This window comes from Drosophila nasuta, chromosome X (assembly GCF_023558535.2).
Source record: "Drosophila nasuta strain 15112-1781.00 chromosome X, ASM2355853v1, whole genome shotgun sequence".
Lineage (NCBI taxonomy): Eukaryota > Metazoa > Arthropoda > Insecta > Diptera > Drosophilidae > Drosophila > Drosophila nasuta.
The window spans coordinates 1,731,643-1,757,648 of record NC_083459.1 but is presented as its reverse complement, the minus strand read 5'-3'; the positions used below and the strand labels follow the sequence as shown (position 1 = coordinate 1,757,648).

The 26,006-nt window shown below is 42.9% G+C and overlaps 1 protein-coding gene across 4 annotated transcripts in view; it reads left to right on the top strand.

The window, feature by feature from the left end:
• LOC132795975 (uncharacterized) overlaps window positions 1-18,210 on the top strand; it is a 63,375-nt gene extending 45,165 nt beyond the window's left edge. For all 4 annotated transcript variants that reach the window (XM_060806960.1, XM_060806958.1, XM_060806959.1 and 1 more), the window contains 3 exons: window positions 9,286-9,747; window positions 9,812-10,141; window positions 14,284-18,210. In XM_060806960.1, coding sequence (XP_060662943.1) covers window positions 9,286-9,747; window positions 9,812-10,141; window positions 14,284-17,330 — 3,839 coding nt within the window. In that variant the 3' untranslated portion in view covers window positions 17,331-18,210. The remainder of the gene's footprint in view (window positions 1-9,285; window positions 9,748-9,811; window positions 10,142-14,283) is intronic.
• The last annotated feature ends 7,796 nt before the right edge of the window (window positions 18,211-26,006 follow it).

Sequence of the window (26,006 nt, the reverse complement as noted above, 5' to 3'; positions counted from 1 at the left end):
TGCCTTCCTTTGGGTTTCTTCTATGTCAATATATCAACTTGTCTTGCCTCTAGCTCTAGCCTATAATAAGGAATATTTCTGAAGATTTTTGGGTTAATTTCAGCCTGTTGCGTAGTCTAGTTTTTTTTTATTTTTTGTAGTCTGTGTTGTTGTTGTTGGTATTAATTTTTGTTTGCTGGTTGCAACAGCTCAATTTGGTGCAGGGGCACGCATGTGCAACGGGAATGGGAACGGGGAAAGGGAATGGGAATGGGAATGGGAACGGCAACGGGAGCACGATGCAGCATGCATGAGCATGAGTGGGAGCGGGAGAGCAATCGACGACGTTGCCAGGAGCGCCAACATCGACAGCGACAGCGACTGCGACAGTGACTGAGACTAAGACTGAGACTGTGACTGAGACGGAGACTGAAGCAGCGAAGCCGCTGGCCAAGGGAGCTGCTGATAGCAGCAAAGATGTTTTTCATCCCCCTTTTTCTTAGCGACGTCCACTCGCCATGTGTGTGTGAGAGCGCAAGTGAGAGGCAAAGAGCAACTACCCTGCATGTGTGTGTGTGTGCGCGTACACACACGTTTTTTTTATTGTGTGTTGGTCGATGTCCCGCACACGGACTGTGACTGCGACTGTGACTGGGCAGCGCAGTCAGCGTTAGCGTTAGCGTCGACAGCACAGCCTCAGAGGCCAAAGGGAGCGGAAGCGAGTGCGAGTGTGAGCGGGAAAGGGAGAGGGAGAGGGAGAGAGGCAGGACCGTCGACTGCGACCGGCGACTGTCGACCGTCGACGGTCGAGACCGGCAACGACCGTCACAGGAAGACTTTCGATTGTCAGTCCACGTGAAGCCTCTGTGGGGTCAACAACACACGCGCTCTGTCCTCACAAACACACAAACACTTTTACACACTTCTTCTCGACAAAAAGGATGCGCTTCGAGATCCCCGTGCTGGCTAAACGTGCTATCAACAAGAACCGAAACATAACCGATTCAACCGCTTAATCGTTACGATTATTACTACTACTACTACTGCTACTATTTTTTTTCGGGTTCCGCACACAACGCAGGACAATTGGATTACCTACGATCGTGTGTGTGTCCCGCTCCCCTGAAATCAAAATCGAAATCGATTCAAAACAATTTTTTTGTGAAACAACATTTGTGATGAAAAGTGAGAAAAGTGCGAAGAAACACTGACTAAACAAATCGAAAACAATACTTTTTTTTTTAAATGCTAAATGCTACAGTGAACACTCGCTACAACAACCGCACCAACAAAATGTACAACAAAATGCTGTCAATCAGTGAGGATCATGGATTCCGTTCGCTGAGCCGTAAGTTCTCGCCAAAAAAACAAAAACTATGATGAAATGAAAAAAATACCAATTATGATATTTGTTGTGTGAGAAGAGTTTTTCGCTTATCAGAAATGCGAACGAGATAGACGATCTCCTCCAGCAGCATTTCTAAGAATTTGTCCAACTTTCCGGTTGCCGCTTTTTCTTTCATTTTTCGTGTGTGTGTTTGGTTTCTTTTTTTTTTTTTTAATCATTTGCCGAGAGCTCACACTCTCAATAAAGTGAAATTGTGCCCTCTTTAATTTGCTGTTGTTGATAAGCGCCCCGTACCGAGAAAAGCACAACAACAACAACAACAACATCGACAGCGACAGCGACAGCAAATGGTAACAACAATCGTAATAAGCCAACGCCCGCACCCACACACACAATCTGAGATACATTTATGTACAGAGAGACAGACAGACGGACAGACAGACAGACACACATATAGATACTTATATGGCAGACCAACCTACCTTCCTACCTAGCTAGCTAGCTAGCTATAGATATAGCTATGGCAGTATATAGATCGCGGCTATTTACATACGACATGTCCGTTTGTCGTTGTCGTTGACTTTTCGGGGGAAATAAAAACAAACTGCGCGCCGTCTCACCGCAAACACAAATACAAAAATACAAATATTTTAGCGACCTGAAAAAAAAAGAAATATAAAAAATGAAAAACGAACTCCACATTACAACATTGTTGCAGGCGGACAACAGCAACACCCGCCAACAGCCACAACAATAATAGCTCTCTCTTTCTTATCAAGAACAACAAACAGTTCGAGGTCTTTTAGACTTGTCCGACTCTCAAGTAAAAGAGCAAAAGGATCATAACTAAGAAACTTCAAAGTTATCGATCCAAGTTCAAACTTGGCAAAAACCTTATTTTAAGATGTAATGCACCCTGTTTAACTTAACTTAGTGAACAATTATTAACTAAGTGAAGTCAATATTTTGAACTGTCTTTTCGCTCTTTCAATCACAACTAAGTAACTAATAGTTATCGATCAGCTGCAATAAAGCTGAACTTGCTAACTATTTGTATTAAAATCTTTTCACTGCACAATAAATAATATCTAGTAATATCTAAAAGTAAAAGCTAGCTTTCGTTCTTCAGACTCTCTCACATTGTGATCGATATCTTGACAAATTGTTTGCTTAGTTATCGATTGGCTGCAATAAGTTTGCTCTAGCTGAAATCACTTGTTTTAGCTATTACTATTAAGTTTAGCAAAGTTTAAACCATTTCATTGCGCTTTCAATTGACTTTCTCTGATCGATATGTCACTTATCGATAGTTTTCTATCGCCCTGCTTTTTGTTGCTGTTGCTGTTGTTGTTGTTGTTGTGCTTTCGCCTTGTGCTCATTTCCTTTGCCAAAGCAAGCAACTTATCAGCAGCAGCAGCAGCGTCGACGTCGGCGTTGTCAACCGTCAAAGCTGTCAACCGTTGGCTCCTCTCCCCTTCCCCTTCCCCTTCCCCTACCTCCTCTCCCACCCCTTCCCACACACAGCAGACAGTGTGTGTCCAGCTTTTGGCTTGACACGGCGGCATTTTGCAGCTTTACCTCACACACACACACACACACACACAGACATTTGAACGTTGCTTAATTTGTTGTTATTGTTGCTAGGGCAAAGACTGTGACTGTATGTGTATGTGTGTGTAGTAGTAGTATAAGTGTGTGTGTGAGCACATTTAATGCTCGCTTCCAGGCCGCCTATATTTGCATATGGCTCATTCACTCAACCTGGCGGACTATTTGTTTGTCCAGATACACACACACATACACGTATACATATGCATATGCGGGTGTTATCAACAGAGTTGCGATGGCATTGGGGGGCACCTGGCCACCACCAGCAGCAAGGAACTGGGAAGGAGAAGAGGGGAGCTGAACAACAACGCAGCGGCGCAAATAAAACCAAATTTGTATGCTAAAACACTTTGCTGGCCGCGCCAGTTGTTGCTGATAAGACACCCACACACACACACACACACACATAGACTATATAGTGGGGAGTGGGGAAGGGGGGCAATTGCATATGTGTTTGTTGTCGTTTCAGCTGCGAAACACCTTTAACTCAGTCCGTGGTTATCCACGTAGTAATTTGTTTAAACAAATTAAGGCGACCGCCGCGTTTCGTTTCCAGCTGCCTGACGTCGCTTTGTCACTGTCAAGCTGTGTATGTGTATGTGTGTGTGTGTGTGTGTCTGTCCACTACCAATACGCCCACACAATAACTATGTGTGTGTGTGTGTCTGTTATCGCAGCAGTAACAAAAAAAAATTTGTCGAATTTGTTTAACCTTTTTTTTCTTTCTTTCACTGTTTTCGCTGTCGTCGTCAGCATTTTTAGTTCACTGAGCGTTGGCCAAAAGCGAGCGCGACAACAAACAAAATGTGGCTCAGCATTTTTAAATATTTACACAGCATTTCTTTCTTTTCAACAACGACAACGACGACGACGACGATAAATGCCTTGTTTTTTAGTACATAATTTATTTGTCTATACAACAACGAAATGGAGCACTTGGTGTCATAATAACATAATGTTGTCTCCTCTCCTCTCCTCTCTCTCTCTTCTCTCTCTCTCGCTCGCTCGCTTCTTGCCTCCAGCTGAGAAATTTTGACAACTCGAAATTTGAAAAATAGAATTGAATTTGAATTCGAGTTTCGATACAGCTAACACAATATTTGCTTATTATTCGCGCTTAATTATTATTTAGTTAAATGTTATTATCACAATTCACAATTTGCATTCGCCACAAAACAATGCTTCATCTTTATTGTGCTTTGCATATTAATCTATAAGTTTGCTTAATGATTAAATGATTTTATTCAAGTTTGTTATTGCATCATTCCCAAGAAAAAGAAGTGAGGTTTACTTTTCATATATTTCTCTTTTACTTTCGCAATTAAACTAAAACATTTGGTATATAAACTCAAATGAAAGTATCTTTTATTATATTTCATTTCTTCTCTAGTTTATTTCAATTCCTATTTAGTTTTCTTTACTCAACATTGACTGCTTAAAGCTTTAAGCTTGAGCTCTTTGTACGCTTTCTACCATATATGATGTATGGTATATATTTGGTATATTAGTATCTTTTATTATATTTGATTTCTTCTCTAGTTCACTTCAATTCCTATTTAGTTTTCTTTACTCAACATTGACTGCTTAAAGCTTTAAGCTTGAGCTCTTTGTACGCTTTCTACCATATATGATGTATGGTATATATTTGGTATATTAGTATCTTTTATTATATTTGATTGCTTCTCTAGTTCACTTCAATTTCCATTTAGATTTCTTTACTCAACATTGACTGCTTAAAGCTTTAAGCTTAAACTCTTTGTACGCTTTCTACCATATATGGTGTATGGTATATATTTGGTATTTGGTATATATAATCGTGTGTGGCAGAGGCTGACCTTCCGCTGGCCGCACATCAAAGCTGTTCGCGCTGCAGCTGTGTGGCACATTTTGTGTCCACTGTTTTCTCAGCCTCGACAGGCTTTTTCGACAATGTTCCGTTGTTTTTCACTCCGCCATTTTTCATTTGCCACACGATATGTGTGTGTGTGTGTGAGTGTGTGGCACCTAAAAACAGTCGACCGTGTGGCGCTCGCCTGGTTTTTATGGCCAGCCTTGGTCTAAGCCCAACCACCCAACCACCCAACCAACCCAAACCAACCGAAGCACATTGCTCTCTCAGCCAACTCGACTGGCCCATAACCTTTTTGGCCATAAAGCGCGTCCTTTTGCCTCACATATGTGTGTGTGTGAGAGTGGGAGTGTATATGTGTGTGAGTGTGAGTGTGGGGGCATAAATTAGCACAATCAACGTATTGTTTTCTGCCTGTGCCACGCCTTCAGTGGGGTGGAAAAAGGGGAGGGGGGCAGCTGCCGCATCGTGCAGTCAATAACATGAAAATGTTATAAATAACAAAAATACGACGGAGCAGAAGATGGCTCGATGTATCTCTAGCTGTGTGTATCTGTATCTGTATCTCTAGCTGTATCTGTGTATCTTTCGCTTGAATTTCATATTTGTGCGTCTTGATAATTTGCGCAAAAGTCCTATTAATATGTTAATTCTTAATTGTCCTACTTTGCCGCGGCACACACACACACACATGCACATAGAAGAACACACACATAGATACAGTTATGCGCATATTAATAGCCGCAGGATAGTTTGGCAGCAGCTCGTAAATATTCTTAAGCTGCGCCGCTTTACAAATCGACGCACTTCAATTTATTTGCTGCGCTGTCTGAGGATGTGTGAGTGAGTATGTGAGTGTGTGGGGAATGAGGGGGAGGAGTAAGTAGAGAGGAGGAGGCTGAATTAATTGCAACGCTTCGCGATGACATCACAAAATTGTGAGCGGCCATTTTTCCAATGTGGCAACTAACGCAATATTCGCTTGTGTTTTGTGTCAGCTCAGCTGGTCAATGAAGCAGTGAGGAGGAGACAAGGAGATGGGGGATGGGTACGGGGACGGGGGAGGGGCAGACAGCTGTGTGCTGAGTTGGAAGCATTGATGCTGGAACCCTTTCAGCGTGTCCTTTTTGCCCTTTCTGAGCAGATAATTCAATTTATGAGCTGACTTTATGAAATATTCGCCCAAAATACACGTGAACTCGTCTCTCTCTCCCGCTCTCCTGCTCTCTCACTCTCTCTGTCTCTCTTATACACTTACCTAGCTACTGTTGACACTTGTCAGGCGACTGTCAGCGTCTGTCTGACATTTGACAGTTTCGGGCACTCGGCGAACACCCTTTCAATACACCTTTTGGCCAGCTGCTGCTGCTGCAACCCTCGCGCAATATTGCAGCAGACTTTCTGTGTGTGGAGAGAGCTGTCAATAAGTTTGGTATTATTTATATTTACTCTTAGTTTTTGCGCTAATCTCCCCACCCTTTCTCTTCCACTTCCACTTCGATCTAATCTAATCGCTTAGCCAAATAGCTGGCGACGCCCCTCTTAACCAGCTAACCGAAAGCAAAGCGGCAACGCCTACAAAAAAGAAAAAGGTAGACAGGTAAAAGGCTGCCTCAATCTACCTGCTTGCCACATGCCACATGCCACACAAGCCACACGCACCACAAACTGGCCAATAGCAAAGCGGCCAACGCACACATGTTTAATTCATGGCAGGCAAACAGGCGACTAATTGCGTCCTGCGTCCTGCGTCCATTTCACGCCTAATGATCGCCAATCAATAAAAATGAAGCGCATTTTTCCATAAAAAACGGCGACACGCTAAAGTCAATAGGTCAGACAAGGGGAGGAGAATGTGAAGGGAAAGCGAAAACATATTTTTCTTTATTGTTATTGAAACAGAAACCAAAACGAAGCGACAAACGATGCGTTGCCCCACCCAAACAATCAGCAACAAAAAAGGCGAAATATATATAATAATAATACGAGATAAATACACACACACATGTGTGTGAGTGTGTGTGTGTGTGTGTGTGTGTGAACAGCTTGTTGTCACCCCGTCGCAGGATAATCAATTGATATAAAAAAACGAGACAGAGGGCGGAGGGCGAAGGGCGATTGAATGGACAAAGGACAAAGTGAAAGTTGAGCAACGCTTCAGGGCGCATTATCTCCGTGTGTGTGTGTGTGGGTGTGTGTGTGTGTGTGTGGGCAACCGCAAATTGTTGAAACTGGACAAGTGGCAACCGACAGCGCGTCAATAAATTGTTCTTACTCTCGACGTTTGCTTTTTTTTTATGGACCTTGCGACAGCTAATTGACAATGTCAGACAAGCGAAGGAGGCGGGATAAAAGTTACAAGAAGTTAAAGAAGATAAAGGAAATAGCAGAGAACAATATTGAAAGAAAATATAAAAAATAGCAGACAACAAATATTAAAGAAATAATTAATATTAATACATGAAAGAAAGACAAACTTAATAAGAAAATAACAAACTTAAATATTAACAGTAGAATATAAAAATATAAAGAGAAGAAAAACCGAACAGCAAATAAAAAATAACACACTAGAATATAGAACTAAATATATATGGAATAAAAGATAGTATTAGTCATCTGAAAACTAAAAATACGAATTTTATATTAGTTAGAAATACTAAAGTAATATAAGCAACTATGAAATGTATAACAAAAACAATTTTGTATAGTATCGTATCGATAGTAGTTAAACCTATAAAAAAAATGCTTAATAAATACTGCGATAATGGAATAATTCAGCAAAAGCTTTGAAAATAAAATGGGAAAATATGGCCATCAAATAAATAAAAGCAATTTAAGATGAGAATGAGCGAAGGAAGTCGAAACTTCTTTAATAAAGAATAGAATTTCCATTTATTTCCTTTTATATTTCTATTTCTTTTCTTTCTTTTTTTTTTTTGTGGAGTAAATTTGGTCACTTTTGATTGACCAATTTGGGCACATTTCAATCAACGGCAGCCAAACTTGAGTTTTGGGTTTTCGTTGCATATCCCTTGGCGCCACACACACACACACACATGTGTGTGTATGGGTGTGTGGGTGTGGGTGTAACACACAGCCTCAGGCTGTGCTAGTTGCTGTAGTTGTTTGTACTCATATTTGTTTTTGGCTTCTTTGGTCAATCAAAATTCATCGATAAATTGACAAAAGTTGCCGCAGCTGCGGGGCAAATTTGCGCTGTCGCTTGCCACAAGTTGTGGCATTGTTTTCGCTGCTGCTATTGTTGTTGTTACTGTTGTTGTTGTTGCTGGGCGGATAAGCAGCAGCAGCAGCAGCAGCGGCAGTCACAAGTTTCTCTATCAGTTCATTGCGATGCGAATTAATTGCAGACCTCGCCAAATTTTCTCGCCTGGAATTTATGTTCACATTTTTCTCTCTCCACACACACACACATACATGCAAATAACGCAACGAGTGTGTGTGTGCTTAGATTACATTTTTCGGGGTGTTGTTGTTGCTTTTGGTGCTTTGGTTGCTTTGGTTTTTCGCGGGGCGCACGCAAAATACATAAATTAAAGTGCAAGCGAATCGATACGCGCCCTCCTATAGCCTCTCCCCTTCCCCCACCCACGACTCAGCACTCTCCGGCTTATCACAGTCCATATGTAAATAAGTGTGCTGCCAGCCAGGGTTGTCATAGTAGCTGACAGTTGGTCATGGTTGCCTGCAATCGTTGCCGTTGCGTAAAAACCCAGCGCATAAATTGTTGTTGCAAATCAATTGTGACACATCGCACTCTACTTTATGCCAGTCTGACTGTGTGTGTGTGTGCGCGTGTGTTGGTGTGTGTGTGTGTTTGCCTATTTAGTTAAGCTCGCTTAATGAATGCCCACGCCAAATGGCAAATGGTAAATGGCAATTGCGTGGCAAATCACTGGCAATCGCTGATTAGCTGCTAACTGCTTAGCGGGCTATCGATAACTTATCGATAACTAGTATATTGATAGACGTTAGCTGTGTCAATTTAGATGCAGTCACGAATAAAACTCTAATCTATATTCTAATCTAATTTAGTTGCTGCCGCAAAAAGTATTCTAATCGATAACTTATCGATAACTAGTATCGATTAACGATAGTTGTTGATATCTAATTAGTTGCTTACGCGAAAAGTATTCTAATCGATAACTTAGCGATTTCTACTAGAGTGCACATGTATCGATAGATGACCAATTTAGTTGGTGCCACGAAAATTATTCATGGTCGCCATAAAAGTGACAACCAACTAAATGAGAGACAGTGTGAGGGAAGCTGCTTCGATTCCGTTCGTTTCGTTGTCGTTTTCGTTTTCGTGTGGTTAACTTCAAGGCGGCATTAAGCCAGAATTGATGGCCCATAAAAGCGACCCAAATTTATGAACTGCAAGTGCAAATGTTGCTCCCTTTTTTCTCCCCCTCTCCCTCTTCCGAGACCATTAAAGACAATGACTAAGAAACGTTTTCCCTCTCTCTCTTCTCTTTTACAGATTCCGACTCCACAGAGAACGATGCTGTCGCCGCACAGGACATCCTGACGTGCGGCGCCTGCCAGAAGACCTTCGCACTGTCGGACATCGTCCGATTCATACAGCACAAGGTGCTGCAGTGCAACAAGGAGAACTATGGCCAGTGCCAGACCACACAAGCGCCCAGCATGGATCGCGATGCTGACGAGGGACGTCCGCTGAGTCTCGTCAATCGTCGCCCCTCCATTTCGGCGCCCATCACAAATGCCGCTCGCAAATCGGCGCCCGTTGGCAGCGCCACAGCGCCAGCAAGTGGACAGTCCGCAGCAGCCGCAGCAGCAGCGGCGGCCACAGCAGCAGCAGCCGCAGCGGCAGCAGCAGCCACAGCGGCAGCGAGCGGTTCACGGATCCACACACCACCGCCAAGTCCGGCGGATCTGTTGGCCGATGGCGCCAGCAGCACACCCAAACGCCTCGTAGACGGTAAGTCGCAAGTGAAAGCCTTAAAGATGGAGCTTAGCTAAATGAGAATTCCTTCGGCTTGCAGAGAATGACAATACAACGCCGAAGGCAGACCTCGAGCAATCGGAGCAGGCGCACATTGGACGCAGCGACGATTGCCACTTGGATGACGATGCCAACGACAATGACAATGACAATGACAATGACGTTGAGAAGCCAAAGGTCAAGCAGGAGCCAACGTATGCTGACGATGAGGATGATGAGCAGCAACATCACGTTGAGCTGGACACTGAGCAGGAGCAGACAACGGCAGCAGTTGATGCTGATGTCGATGCTGATGCTGATTGCCAACAGCCGCTGGCGAAGCGACCCAAAATGGAGCTGGTCGATGCGGAAGCCAACACAGTGCATACAGGTAAGGTATTTTGTAATAACAATCGCTGACCAAAGCACAGAAAAAATAACACACATCAAACGCGGCGCAAAAATGTGTTTGATGTGTGAGTTGATCGGGGATAAGCTGCAGCTGCGGCTGCATTAACACACTTCAACCGCGTGCCTTCTGACCAATTGCAAACTGGGTTGAGGGGGAGAAAAAAAGCAGAACAACATCAAAGTGCGCTAAAGGCTGATAAACTGATGTGCAGCAGACAGCAGTAGGAAAAAAAGGACACTCGGACAGCAGAAGCAAAGGATAACAACAGAGGAAGAGAGAGCGGGAGAGGGAGAGGGAGCTGGCTTCGATTGTCACGCGGCTGCTGGCCTTTGACTTTGACATTTTGCATTGCCAAACGATGACGATGACGATGACGATGAAGCTGTGTAGCTGTAGCTGTGGCTGTGGTTGTAGCTGATGAAAAGCCAAAGCCAAAAGACAATAATAAAAAAGCAAAGAGCGTTAGGGAAATGGAAAGGGAAAGGTAGGGAGGGAGAGAGAGAGGGAGAGAAGGGTAGAGCAAACAGGACATAGAACAAAAGCAGGCAGCTAAAGCTAAAGCAAAAGTCGAGCTGCCCTCGGGGTTAATTTAAAGAGAGAGAGAAGCAAAGCAATGGCAAAGGAATGCGAACGGACTGAGGCAAGGGCAGAGGGACAAGCACTTGAGTGGACAAAAGGCGCAGGACACTCGAATGTGAATGGAGAAAGAAGCTGAAGCAGAACTGGACTTGACACACGCACAAAAGAATGCGCAAGCAGAAGAAGAAGAGGAAGAAGAGGGTTAAACTCGGGCAAAAAGCGAAAGGGAAATGCTTTAGGTTGACCCAGGAGGAAGAAGGGAAGAAGGCGACGCTGGTCAGTTGAGGACGTCGTGACTTGACCACGCGCCGAGGGGTCAAAGTTCGTGGCGAGGTGACGTCGCGTGGCAACGAGAGTCGATTGACAGTCAGTCGATGCCAAGTGAGTGCAAACTTGACTATGAATACATCAGCACCGTGAGTGTATTCGTGAATGCACTCACTGCTTGTCAGGCATATGTCGCGAGACGGATTTCCAGCATACATTGTCAATGTTTAACCCTTGAACTTTGCGCTTTTGACACGAGCGACACAACACAACAAAGTTGTTTGACTCCTGTGACACAATGCACAAAACTGTCAGCAGTTACAGATACAGATACAAATGGAGATAGAGATACATTTGTATCTGTATCTGTCGCGTTAATTACGCATTGTTTTAATTTCTTCATTTTTCGACTCGGTTTTTTCTCTCTCGTTGCTGCTGCGGCTGCCGCGCAACGCATTTGAAAGTTGTTGTCGCATCGCATCGCATCGCAATTGTTGTCCATTTGGTAATTATAAATATGGAGCGACTGCTGCCATGACAACTTTCCCCCGCTGCTGTTGCCATTCCCCATGCCTGTCACCTGTCTGTGAAAAACTGTCAACAAAATGGGAAGTTTTTTTTTTTGTTACTTTCGCTGTTGCCTGTCACACATGTGAGTGTATTCATGAGTATGTGTGTGTGAATCATGTTAATTATCAATTTGTTTGGCTCTCAGCGCTCGCTCAGCATGTCGCGACCGCAACGACAATGAAACACCATCAAAAGTTGCGAGTTATGTGTGGAAGGAGAAAGGAAAATGGAAAGGGTAAGGGAAAGGGAAGGGGGGAGGACTGGGGTCAGCAAAGGACAACGCCGCTTGAACCCATTTACCCCATTCATTCGAGAAAGCAAAAAAAGGTTACAACATTCAGTTGTTCAGTATTCACCGCACTCGCATTCAATTATTGACTCATGCTGGCACTAAGCCAGGCATTAGTCCCCCAACCCCCTTCCCCGCACTTTTGCAGCTGACCCTCGCACATCTTGTGCTTTTCTTCTACTTCGTTTCAATATCCAAATCAATGGCTAATGCGCTAGCTTCATGCAATTTCACGTCCTGCTCTCGAGCCCACAAAAGGATTACGCGCGCCTTTCCATTCCTTTCCTTTCCTTTCCTCTTTTCCATTCGCTTTGTGCACAACAACAGCAGCGGGCAAAAAAAAAAGAAACCTAGAGAGATAAAGCACTGCAAAAAAGAGAAAGAAGAGAGCAAATTGTGTGTGAGGGAGATGGCTCCGGCTTAAGCTAAAGGTCGAGCCATGCAAATCGCCGCAGGAGCCCGCAGGACACTTGACGACGACAACAAACAGTGAAACACAACAACAGAAACGCGCCAAACGTTGCCAACAAAAAACAGCGGCGGAAAGGCTGCAACAATTATCCCATTACTGTGCAACCCTTTAGCTCTGTGCAGCAGCAACAGCAGCCCACACGCTGTGTTCCCGCTTCGTCCTGTGCTGTGCTGGCATTGCTCATACGCAACATTGTCCTGGCGCACTTCCTGGCTCCACGTTTTTTGCAGCAGGCGGTCAATTTGCCATTTCCTTGACTCGTCGCAGTTTTGTTTTCTGCGCTCGCTTCCGTTTGAGCTGCTTTCAATGCAGTCGGGTCACTTGAGATTGCCACTGAGACACTGGCAGAGTCCTCGACTCCCGCAGGACAATGCCAGCAACAGCAACAGCAATAGCGACAGCGACAGCGACTCAGACAGCGACAGCTGAAAGAGCTGCCAAAATCAGAACGTGCCTGGCGCAGACAACAGATAAATAGACAGGCAGGCAGACAGACAGCAAGGATAATGTGAAAGGATATGCTTGGCGCGTGCGCAACTCGCGAGCACTTTTTTTTAGCTTAGGATCGCGCCTCGCAACGCAAATGCCGCACGTTTTTCGACAACTTTTGCCTCGTTTTTTTAGCGGCTGCTTCTCCGGCTGCTGCTGCCGCGGATGATGTTGATCATTATCTGTGATGAGACGTGCCAAGGGGTTAGGGAGCAACCCCTAAATGAAACCCTTTTGTTGTCGTATCTGTCAGATTCATTTGCATTTCCTGCCCGCATCGCATAGCATCTTGTTGAGATCCCCGATCCCTTTCCCTTTCCCTATCCCTATTCCTATCCTTTGGCACGCCTGATCAGGCGTTGTCCTTGCGCTCGACTTGCTCGGGTCGTGACCAAAAATCATGTTTAGCACGCTCTCTCACCTTTAGCGGAAGTTGCAGTGGCGTGGAACGTCATAAAAAACCAAAAATAAAAAATAAAAAACGGATAAAAATGTTGAAAACTAAACAAAGGAAAGCAATAGTTTGTCCTCTCTCTATAATATATTTTCCGATCGAGTCTCGTGCTCAACATGCGCTGCTTTTTTCCCATTTATCCATTTCTTTCCCATTCTCATTCCCATTCCCATTCCCATTTCTATTTCACTTTTATTTTAAAACGTCATTTAAATGCAGAGTGCGTTGTCAACTCTCGCTACCGTTCAGGGTTTCTTCAGGGGTTTTTTTTGGGGGGGTTAGTTCTTGTCTCCTTGTTTGTAATAGTTGCGCATTAACACCTTGTTTGGTGACATGTGGCGACTTCGAGTTCGACTTTCACTTCGATTAGCCCTGGACCACATTCGATTTTTATCTCTTATCTACGTGCCTAACTTTTCAAACTTTTTGCAAACTGTTCTGTTGTAGTGCATTTTCTGTGTTCACGGGTTTTTTTTTATTAATATTTCTTTTGGCGTAACAAATTTTGCACATTTTCACATTTTTCATTTTAAAAATCGCATCTGTTGCGTTCACGCTGTCCACACACAGACATTCCGAAATTCCGTGTCCTCCCTCTAGCCATCAATAGTTATGGGTGTAATTTCCTGCCGCAGGACATGTTGTGACAGGATATGTGTGTGTATGTGGGGTGGAGAGGGGGGAGAGGGAGGAATGTGTGTGTGGGCTGAGTTTACGCTTCGGTTTTTGATTTTTGGTTTCCGTGGCAAATTAACAAACGTCGCGACAAACCACCAACAAAAAACGAAACGAAACCAAACGAAACTATATAAACAGGACGTGTGTGGGCGACTCCTCTGTGGGGCATTTGTATGCGTTGCATGTTGTGCTAAAATCAATAAATAGATACGCTCCGAATTTATTAATAATTAATAAGCCAAATTGCTGGCAGTCTCATTTCCTGTCAATTCGCATACTTTACTAATCTCCTTCCTCTCGCTCTCTCTCTTCTATCGTTACAGAGCCCAGCAACTACACGTGCTCGACGTGCAAGACCCGATACACATCCGCGTGGCGCTTGATTCAGCACGTGCAACACTCGCACGGCGTCAAGATTTACGTGGAGTCGAGCGGTGGCGCCACACTCACTGTGGCCACACCTGCCGCACTCAATGCCGCAGCCTCGGCTGCTGCAAATGCCAGTAACAACAGTGGCAGCAGCAACCACAGCAGCCCCAATCGCAGTCTCAGTCCAACGGCAGCAGCAGCAGCAGCCGCCGCCGCAGCAGCAGCAGCCGCAGCAGCTGTGGGCGTGCCGCTGCCGTTGCATGCGCTGATGGCGCAGGCAGTTGCCTCGCAGTCGGTCTCGCCAGCAGGCAAGCGCAGCAACAGCAACCACAACCACAACAACAGTAGCAGCAGCAGCAGCAGCAGCAGCAACAACAGCAGCAGTAACCACAACAACAGCAGCAACCACAACAACACAGCAGCAATTGCAGCAAACACAAGCAGCAGCAGCAGTGTCAGCAGCCACTCTCCCACACAGCAGCTGATGCAGCAGCAACAGCGTGCACAGCAGCAACACCAACAGCAACAACAGCAGCAGCAACAGCAGCAACAACAACAGCAGCAGCAGCAACAGAGCATGGCCTCAGCAATGGCGGCAGGTATGCGACATCATCCGCTGCTGGCGCCGCCAGAGGCGATGCACGCGAATCCGTTCCAGCTGCTGCGCATGCCACTGCCACCAGCGCTGGCCCAGAGCAATGTAGTTCCTAGCGTGTCGCCGCTCTTCGGTCGCCCCACGCCCGCCGATCACTATCGCATGGAGCAGCTGGTGAGCGAACAGTTTCGCCATCATGGCTTCAATCTGGCTGCCGCAGCCGCCGCTGCCCAGGCGCAGTTCAATGCCGCCAGCAACCAGCAGCAGCAGCAGCAACAGCAGCAGCAACCAACTCCTGGTGTTGCCGTCAATGTTCCTAATGCCGTCGAGCAGCGACCGCCGTCAAGCAACAGCAGCCAGCGTGGCTCAGTGCCGCCCGCCTCGTTGCCGCCTCCATCGCTCAGCTCGCAGCAGCAGCAGCAGCAGCAACAGCAACAACAGCAGCAGCAGCCACAGTCCCAGCAACAGCAGCCACAACAATCCGCAGTGAGTCCGGCTAGCCTGGAACCGCAGCAGATGGATTTTTACTCGCAGCGATTGCGTCAGCTTGCGGGCACAACAAGCCCTGGAGCTGGCAACATTGTTAACTCGAGCTCGCCGAGTCCACGACAGAAGCAATCGCCGCGCTTTGCGAGCCCCTCGCCCAGCTCCGTGGCCCCCGTGACACCGCGTCCTCACTCCCTGACGCCACCCGAGAAACCGGAGAATGGCAACGCCAACAACTTGACCCTTCCCAGCACTCCGCGTTCGGCCAGCACACCGCCACATAGCAAGCCACAAGCAGCGGGAGCGGCAGCAACCACAGCCGGAGATGAGCTCGAGGCGAGCTGCTTTGCGTGCGGCTACTGCGACAAGAAGTTCCGCTTTGAGAACAATCTGATCATACATCAGCGCACACACACCGGCGAGAAGCCGTACAAGTGCACCGCCTGTGACTTTGAGTGCTCGCACATCCAGAAGCTGATGAAGCACATGCGCGTCCATCGCAGTCCCACAGCTGAGGGACACGACGGGGGCAGCAGCAATGGCGGCGATAACAATCAGGACGGTCACGATGGCGGCAGCAATGCGGACTCGCTCGAGACGAACGAGGCTGACAACGATGACGATCCCAATCCCGATGAGACCGACGAGGAGTTGAACGATGAGGACGTCGATGGTGATGCAGAGGGTGAGGGAGAGGATGAGGACGAGGATGAGCTCGAGGATTGCGATGATGTTGACTACGAAGCCGAAGATCTGAGCGTGAACAATCGCATCGATGGCAAGAGCCAGAGTCCCAAGACCACAAGCTCCGGTGCCACATCCCTGGTCGGTGAGCTGATGGACAAATTCGGACTCTCGAACATCGCCCAGTACTCCGAGGCGTACAAGCAGGCGCTGCAGGAGTCGGGACGCAAAGAGGCCGCCGCAGTTGCAGCTGCCGCAGCCGCTGCAGCTGCCGCTGCCGGCGTGGACAACAACAATCGTGGAGGCTCAGGTGGTGCGGGCGCAGCTGGTGGAGGCTCCACCGGAGGCAACGGTGCTCAACCGCTGTCGGACAAACTGAACGGTTTGCCGGTTGCGGCGCTCCGACTGCGTGATGAGTTCGCGAAGAACTGCAACATGTTCCAGCCGCAGCCACAGGATGCGCCCACAGCCGCCCAGGTGCCGCTCTTCAATCCGTTCCCCAATCCCTTCGAGCTGTCCAAGCGCATGAAGATGGACGGCGGCGACTGGTGGGGCATGTCCGCACTCCACCGCAACGAGGCGCTCTTCGAGAACTTGAAACTGAAACCCTTGGGCCTGGGTGGCGCCAACTCGCTGCTCCAGGGACCGCTGCTGAAGAAGGAGAGCCGCCAGAGGAACGACACCTGCGAGTTCTGCGGCAAGGTGTTCAAGAACTGCTCCAACCTGACGGTGCATCGCCGCAGCCACACCGGCGAGAAGCCGTACAAGTGCGAGCTGTGCTCCTACGCCTGCGCCCAGAGCTCCAAGCTCACCCGCCACATGAAGACGCACGGACGCACCGGCAAGGACGTCTACCGCTGTCGCTTCTGCGACATGCCCTTCAGCGTGCCCTCCACCCTCGAGAAGCACATGCGCAAGTGCGTCGTCAACCAGGGCAAAGCTGCCGCCGCTGCGGCGAATGCAGCCAACGCTGTGGCTGCCGCCCAAGCTGCTGCTGCCGCTCAACAGTTGCAGGCAGCGGCCCAGGCTCAGCAGCAGCAGCAGCAGCAACAGTTGCCGACCCCATCGCAGCTGTCGCCCGCCTGTCCCATGGGCGTGGCAGTCGGTTTCCCGCCCCAGTTCGGTACGATGGGCGGCCACAATCTGTCGCTGCCGGGAAGCGTGAGTGGGGACAACGACTCGAACGCCTCGTCTAGCCTGCCAGCGCACTCGATCTCCCTCAAGGAGGAGGCATGACTTTTTAGCAGCTGGAGCAGCAACCCGCCACCACCACCACCGCCACCGCCACCTCCGATGCACCAACTGCAACTGCCGCCGCCTCATGCGTTGCAACTGCGCGGCAACAACTCGTTGTTGTCCCCCATGCAACTGCAGCAGCAGCAGCAGCAGCAACAACAGCAGCAACAACAAGAGCAGCAGCAACAACAGTTGGCCAGCAGTCGCAGTCGCCTCATGTCGCGCATCTTCTAAAGATGTGTTCGTCTCCCCCTTTGACCTCTGACCCGCCCCACTGTAAATACCCCAAGTCTTTTGCACTATCTAAAAGATTACCCCTTGGCCCCTTGCCCTTCCCCTCACCGCCCCCTGACGAGCTGCCACTCTGAAAGCTAAGCACACACGACACGACATGTAACGACACGTTAGGACACGACCAGAGGCATTTAATACCAAAGCAATAACCGTTATGTAATATAATTTTAATGCATTTTTTTTTGTCCAGCTAAAAACAAACGAAAAAACAAAACAAAACAAAACAAAAAACATATTACCATTACATAATTTGCACAATAATCAATTTTTTTAAACAATTTTTTTTTTTTTATAAATATTTTTACGTAATTTATAAACAAAATTGAGAAAGAGAGCGAGAGAGCGAGAGCAGCAGCTGCAGCCAGGACACTCGTCCTGCCAGCGACACATTTTCCAGTGTATTTATAGCAATTAAGCAACAAACAAAATTTGTATAAAAACAAACAAAACAAACAAACATTATAAAAAAAAACCCAAAAAAAAAAAAAAAAAATCATCTACAACAACTATGTGAAAAGACCCACTAAAAACGTAAAACAAAAAATGAAAAAAAAACCCCAAAAAAAAACAAACAAACAAACACGAATTGCGCTCCCAGTGAGCGAAATTATACGCTAAATTTTACTATATAAAAATACATATAACATAAACAAATTATATATATATATATCTTTTTTTGTGTGTATTTAAGGTCGCGTATTTGTTAAACATCGATGTACATTTTAGTAAATCTAAATCTAGAAATCTAGGCACTAAAGAGCAACACTTGTAAAAATCGTATTGAATATATAAACAATATTGTATGTATCTACTATTATTATTATTATTATTATTATAAATAATTATTATAATTATTATTATTTCATTTTTTTTTGCTTTTTTTTATTTGATTTCGATACATTTTTTTGCCTAGGAAATAGTTCGATTATTATTAAATGTAATTAAAAACAACACGAAAATAATCAAATTTTTTACATACATAAATAAATCTATAAATGTAAAACACAATTTTTTTTAAACAAAACAAAACAAAACAAACAAAAATGATAGTTTAAGTATTGCAGCAAAATGAAAAACAAAACCAAAAAAAAAAACCGATGAAAATGCAGTCGAAATAAAAAGTTGACAAAATTTGTACGTAAAACTTCAAAGCAATTAACAATTATAAAAACAAAAACAAAACAAAAACAAATCGACAACAAATAACTAGATTTAGAAGACTGAGGAACTAATGTATGTATTATGTTTTCCTTTATTTTGATTGTTTTTTGTTTTGTTTTTCTTGTTTGGCAAATGAAAAGACAAAAAAAAGAAAAGCGCAAAGAATGGAAGAAGACAAAAGAAGCAAATTCTAAGCATTTTTTTTAAAGCTGTTGATTTTCGTTATTTAACTTAAAAACTTAACTATATCTAAATCCACAATTTGATTAATATTTAAAAAATCGTTTTTAGTACAAATTTTTTTGGTGAGCGAAATTCAAAAACACAAAAAAGAAAAAAAAACAGAAAAGAGAAAAATAGTTAAAACTTTCTGTTCATATATATTTTTCCTTTTGGTTTTTTTTTTTTATTAAAATTTTTACAATTTAGCCAGTGAAAATTGCTTCTATAATTGCAGCGCATGTAGACACACCCCAAAAAAGACAACCCTGACCTTTGACCCCTCACCCCTAATCCTCACCACTCACCGCCCCGTTTCTCCTGCTGCTGCAATAATACAGGCAATTTCTGTTATTTTCGAAACCAACTATGAAGTTTATCGTGCATAATTTATTAGAAACAAGTTGAGAGGGAAAGAGAAATCAAATGAAAGAGAGAGAGAGAGAGAGAGAGAGAGAGAGAGAGAGAGAGAGATGCAGAGAAAGCATAAGAAAAGATTTTGTTAAATGAAATTCATAAACTGATCGACAATGCATTGTGTTTCAGCAAAACAAGACATAAAATACATATATTAAATCATATATATATATATGTGTATAGATAAAATATATACATCTATGTATATACATACCTATATATAGTTCATATATCAAATGAAGAAAACTGAATAAAAAAGCAAATATTACAAAATCATACAAAATTTATCTTTTATTTCATCACCAAATATCGTTTTTTTATTTCGAATTTTTTATTCTTTTTTAACAGCAAACCGAACGAAATTTAAATTGAGAAGAAAAAAAATAAGCAAACCAAAAACTATCGAGCAAAATTTAGAAAATTTAATGTAGCTATAAATTAAATAACTTTATACTAAAAGGAAAGCACAAAATAAACTAAAGAAAAACTAAATAAAATTGTTGTAAATTGGCCGTCAATAAACAGAATGTGCAACTTAAGAAATACAACAAACAAAAACAACAAAAAAAAAACGAATAAGCAAATTGCAAAAAAAAAAAAAAAAAACTAAAACAAAAATATTTTTCAAGTGTGTGTAATTTTTTGAACATAACAATAACAAATACGAAAACAAAAAAAAAAACAAAAACAAACGTAAATTAATAATTAAAAATAGTTGTCTGTGTTACGAAATACAAATACAAAAATACATACAAATTGCAAAAATGGTACAGAATGCATTTTTCACTTAAACTTCAGGGTTGAAGTCCACGCTGTTGATATAAACACATGGCTAAGCGGAAGATCGCTTGCCATAAAAATTTTATAGCAGCACCTAAAAGTAGGCAACTCATCGTTAACGATCGCGAGCTACGTAAAAAACGTTGCCTACTTTTAAGCGCTCCCCCAGGTGTCGCTAACGTGCAAACGTTCAGTATTCAAATGGGTTGCACACACACACACACACACACACACACACACACACACACACACACACATGTACAGTGGCATATCGATACACACATGTGAAAGCGAAGCGCTGCGCAGAGCGAACGAGAAAGCGAACGTGTGCGTCACAGCTTGCCGGCTGCCCAGTGGACGCCATTGGCCGCTGGCCATGTGGCAGACACTTGGAAGTGCCCCATGCTCGGCCCCACATCGCACAAAACTCGACCAGCAGTGACCAATCCAACATAACTGGCCGCCCCAATTGGCAGCCAGAAACTTCAATTGGCATTGGAATTCAACGTCTGTGCAAAACCCTCGCACACCCACACACATGTGTGTGTTGACGGCAGCGCATGTGTGGGCCAGTCATCCAGCCGTTGACGTTGACGCTGACGTCGCCATCGCTGTCGACGCTGCCGTCAACGTAGCGCTGCAGGCGTCGCTGTCCAAGCAGTTGCGTCGTCGTCGTCGTCGTCGTCGTCGTCGCTGCCACCCCAAAGCCCAAGGTTGTGACTGGCTTGTGGCCGGCTCGAACTTGTTTGCAACAGCATCGAACATGTTGCGTCGAGCAATGGACAACGTTGGGTCTACAGCAGTTAATTCACTCTCGCCCTTCCCCAACAACGAAAATCACATTATCGCCACGGATTCGTAGTTAAAACAATACGAAATACTTTATTAGTTAATGCCTCATATATAGAATGCTGTATTTCATTTATTTATGGCTCGTCAAGGACATTCGTTGCCTGGCAACTGTTGTATAAAAATAAAAATCTATTCGTGAATTGTAATTAATCATTTTTCTTTATATTATTGTCCTTGAGTATAAAATTCTTTAAGGCTTATCACATCCTTTATTTTTATATTTAAGAAAAGAAAGGACATTCGTTGCCTGGCATCTGTTGATAAAAATGATAAATCTAGTAAGAACACAAATGACAGCAAATTGAATTTAAGAATTTAAAATTTTCTATAATATATTTCCCATATAATCCTTCAAAGTTTTTGTTATTATTTAATTTTGTATTTTTAGGAAAAGAAAATTGTTACTAATAAATAAAACTTCAAATTAAGATTTTCGTATTGTTTCAAAGACTCACAAAAGTAGAAACAAAGTTAGCCTTGAATTTCTTTGTATTCACAAATCAGTTGTAATTTGTTATTTTACTTCAAGGCTTTAAAAAATGTTTCTCCTAAAAATAGTTTACTTACTGCCATCGCTAATAGCGATCGCTTTAAATTGGCAAACAATTTGTTTTATGCCATTGGAGAAAGCAATGTTGACATTCTTTCTATTTATAATTATGTCATCGATTTTGATACTGCTGATGGTGAATCGTGGCATAAAATCTAGATCGAAGATAATCAAGTTTCTTGAGGTATTGATCAAGCTCTTTTCTCTACAGCTCTTGGTGTGCTATACTTGGGATTATACTGAGAAATTTTCGCTGCAAATTGTGGATTGGATTGAGAATTATTTAAATGGTTTATCTTGTGAGGTTAATGATCCTGAAATCTCCATTTGTTCGATTGGAAATTAATTGGATTTATCACAAGTAAGTCAACCAAATATAAAGCTAATATTTTCCATTACATATTTTTTTTGTTAATTTTAGAAAACAAAAGAAAAAGATTTGTCCGCAGTGTGCTGTAAAAATGTAAGATTAAGATATATTCTGTGGCATTCATGATTGTTTTACAAATGTCCGGAATGTGTGTTCTATACATAATCTTTTGAATAACTTTCATCATTTAATGTGTTCATTCGATTTATTAATTATTAAATAAGCAATACTGGATACACACTGGAAAAATCCAAAATCAAGAACATTTGTTTTAAGAAACATACAACTTAATAACTGAATGCGTCAACTAAATAATAAAATAATAAATAAATAGAATGAAACAATAAAATAAAATCTAATATTTTATTATCTCATACGATTTTTGGCCTTAACACTTATGTATAAATAAAAACTTGGTTCTTATACCAAATGTATTCGAAATCAAGATGTGTTTTCAAACATTACAATTTTCATGTTCTCAATGCACTTTTTGGAACAAAATTCTTTGTACTAAGACCAACATCTTGATTTTACAACTTTTTTTTTTTCATATTTTCTGAACCTTAGTTACAAAATGGTGGGAACTTAATAGATCTCCAAACATAAACATAAAACGATATATCTTTGTTAGCTATCCTACACATTTCTTATATACATATGTACATACATAAGTAGACGATACAAAAGATACATACAAGAATAAAGCTTATCAAATACACACAAGAAACTTGTTATTTGTTCATCAAATGTTACTAGAAATTGTTGATACTTTAAAATGAAAAATCACGGTAGTGAAGAAAATACCTCCATTAAAAACAAGTAAGAAAATTACAATTGCGTGAGTGAGGAAGTAAAACAGTTCGGTATTCATTTTAAATGATAGCAAATTCTTATACTGCAAAAATACTAAATAGTCATAGTTGGTATAGTGTACATTCAAAATATACCACAGAGGCGAACATTTACCAGATTGACAGCCATAGCAACACCCAATTACAGAAGGCGTACTTCAACAATTTTTATCCGATCGCAGTCAAGAATCATAAATACCATATGTTAGTTGAAATTGTCTTTACCAAAATTAGCGACGCTACCTTCAAAATTAAGTTTGTTATTCGATTGTTATCCAATAATTTCAAGAAATTTCGATCTGCGTGCAAACGTAAAAAGTGCTGTCTACAATATTCTAGATTTGTCTTTTATAGTGTCTGAGATCCAGTGCATGGACATGGCTATATATGTATATGCTTTATAGGGTCGAAGATGACTCCTTTTGCCTGTTATATACATTTCCTGCCAGCAAAAAGTTATAATACTCTTCTACTCTATGGGTGGGAGTATAAAAATTATTACAAAATACAATGCGGGCGACGCCGGTTGGTGTTATATCTTGAGTTTAAAAAGGATTTTCGAAATACGAATTGTACGAGTATGAGCAAATAACTTATTATTTAAGAAAAAAGAAAAATAATGATCAAGTGTTATATGAACTACACTTTACAATTGCATCTATTATCGTCTTATTGATTTCATTTACAGCCAACGAAATATAAAAGCTGAGGAGTTGGCCAGCATTTACCAATGGGACGACGAATTGAGCTTTGCAGTTTGTAGTTGGCAACTTCAGGCGACTGCAACTAAGTACGTGTTGTGTGAAGGTGGAGGGGATGGGGATGGGGATGAAGTTGGTGCTGGGGACTGAGTTGAGGGGGTCAACTTTAGTCCATGCGATGCGATCCTTTGCGCTGCGAGCAATTCAAGTGTGTGTGCCTGATACTCTCACCATATATAACGGCTAACCTACGCCTAATGTGTGTGTGTGCGAGTGTGTGTGTGTGTGGCTATAAGGGTGAAACTTTTACTGCTTGCTTACAGAGATTCTTTTCTGATGATAAATTAATTTATTATGTTCGAATTGAAGCACTCGCAACGGCAAAGGCAGAACGAGAATCCAGACCGGAGTCAGGACACACAGGACGCAGGACGCAGGACACAGAGTCGAGCCAATGCTGTTAATGCGAGCGGATGTAACAGCCATTGCCATGCAAGAAAGAGAGCAACGGAAAGAGTGTATGAGAAAGAGAGAGAGAGGAAGAGTTGTAAGTTCGGACTCAGCTCGGAGAGTCAGATGCAAACACATATGCGAAGTCGTGTGTGTGTGTGTGTGTGTGTGTGTGTGTGTGTGTGTGTTCAACCCTATCGCAAATGTGTAAGCAATTACAGCAAGAACAACTATAGAAATAATGAACAACACCATCTGACCACTTGAATAATTTGAGAGTGTCAAAGGAGGAGGAGGAGGAGGAGGAGGATGAAGCGACTTGATGGGAGAACAAAACGGGTGATGTTTTAATTGAATGCACAGCCAGCATGGCGGCAACCCAAATGTGACAAGGACACCCACCACACACACACACACATACACATCTCACAGGACACACACGAAACAGGACGCAGACAGTTGGCCAAACATGGCCGCTATTCTCTCTCTCTCACTTTCATCCAGGAAAACATGCGTTGATTACCGCGCACAATACGAATTCCCAGAGCCAACTATGTGTGTGTGTATGTGGATGTGTGTGTGTGTGTGTTAACGCATCGCGGAACTGGCCATGTGAAAAAAGGACTTGTTCACTTTTATCATTGCGCGAAAGGCGAAAACAATAAAAAGCGCCCAAACAAAATAAAATGGCCAAAAACGCGAACTTCAGCGTTGAATTGGATTCTGCCATGGCCATTGTCATGGCAGCACCAACTTCTGCACACACACATGCGGAGGGGGGTAACAGGGTGGGGAGTGGAGAGTAGAGGAGAGGCAGGCAACCCGGAAAGCAAAGAAAGTCAAAGAACAAATGTCTACGGCTCCACGACGCCGTCAGCAATCGTCGTCGCCCACATGGACACACTGAAACATTCGTAAAAGCAAACACAGCAATTGCACAGGGCATGCTCGACTACCAACATACCCTGCCAACTAGAGACAGGCTTCAAGAAGCGAACATGATTAGGATAAAAAGTCAGAATAAACTATTCGAGTGGCAAACTGGTATGAAATACCCTGCAAACTTAATGTGATAGGGTATGAGATGCATATTAAACTGCACACATTAATATAGCAGCCCCTTCAAAACTTCATCCACTAACAAAATGCTACAAAACAAGGAAATATGACATTCCCATTCAACTTGTATTAGATTGAGATTAACTAAACTTTATATGAATAATTTATTTGGTCGTACTATCAACATAATATTCAAAAATAGTAAGTAGTCGTAAGAAAATATAAAAATAAAAACTAGTGTGCATTCAATGTTTATTAAATTAAGTGAAATCGAAATAAATGTAGAATTGAAGCATTAATTTATTGATGGCGATAAATACAATTTGTCATTTTTATTGGTAAAAACATTTTTCCCTTTTTTCTTTTTTCCAGCTTGAAATTAAGTATGAAAATACATACGATTACTAACTATGATAGAAATTTCTTAATATATTAAGAGTAAGTTACACAAAAATCAAGTCATCAACAATTCTTTAGAAATAAAGAAAGAAAGCTAAAGTTGAGGGCGCTCGATTGTGAGATACCCTCTACACATTGCGTATAAAAGGAAAACAGTCAGTTAATTTTAAAATATGACAAATTAATACCTGACAATCTGATATATTTTGCACTCTACCTCGAATAAATCAACTTATACAGAAATTTGATTGATCAGCGAAAGCAACTACGACAATCTGGTATATGCAAAATATTTAACCAACTTTCTGTAAAAGTTGATCTATTGGAGTTAAATTGTTAAATAAATTTAATAAAATTGGTTTTTTGCTTTGCATTTTTCTACTCAATATTAATGATTATTGCGAAGTTTAAATAGCGTGGTATTATTATCATATAATATATTCATTATTTTTGAGCAAATTGGTAAAAATACAAAACTAAAATTAATAGTTAATTTTGTTATTTTAGGGTAACAGAGTTAATTCGATTAGGTTTGATTACAAACAGCGCAGTGAACATAAAGGGGAGAAAACC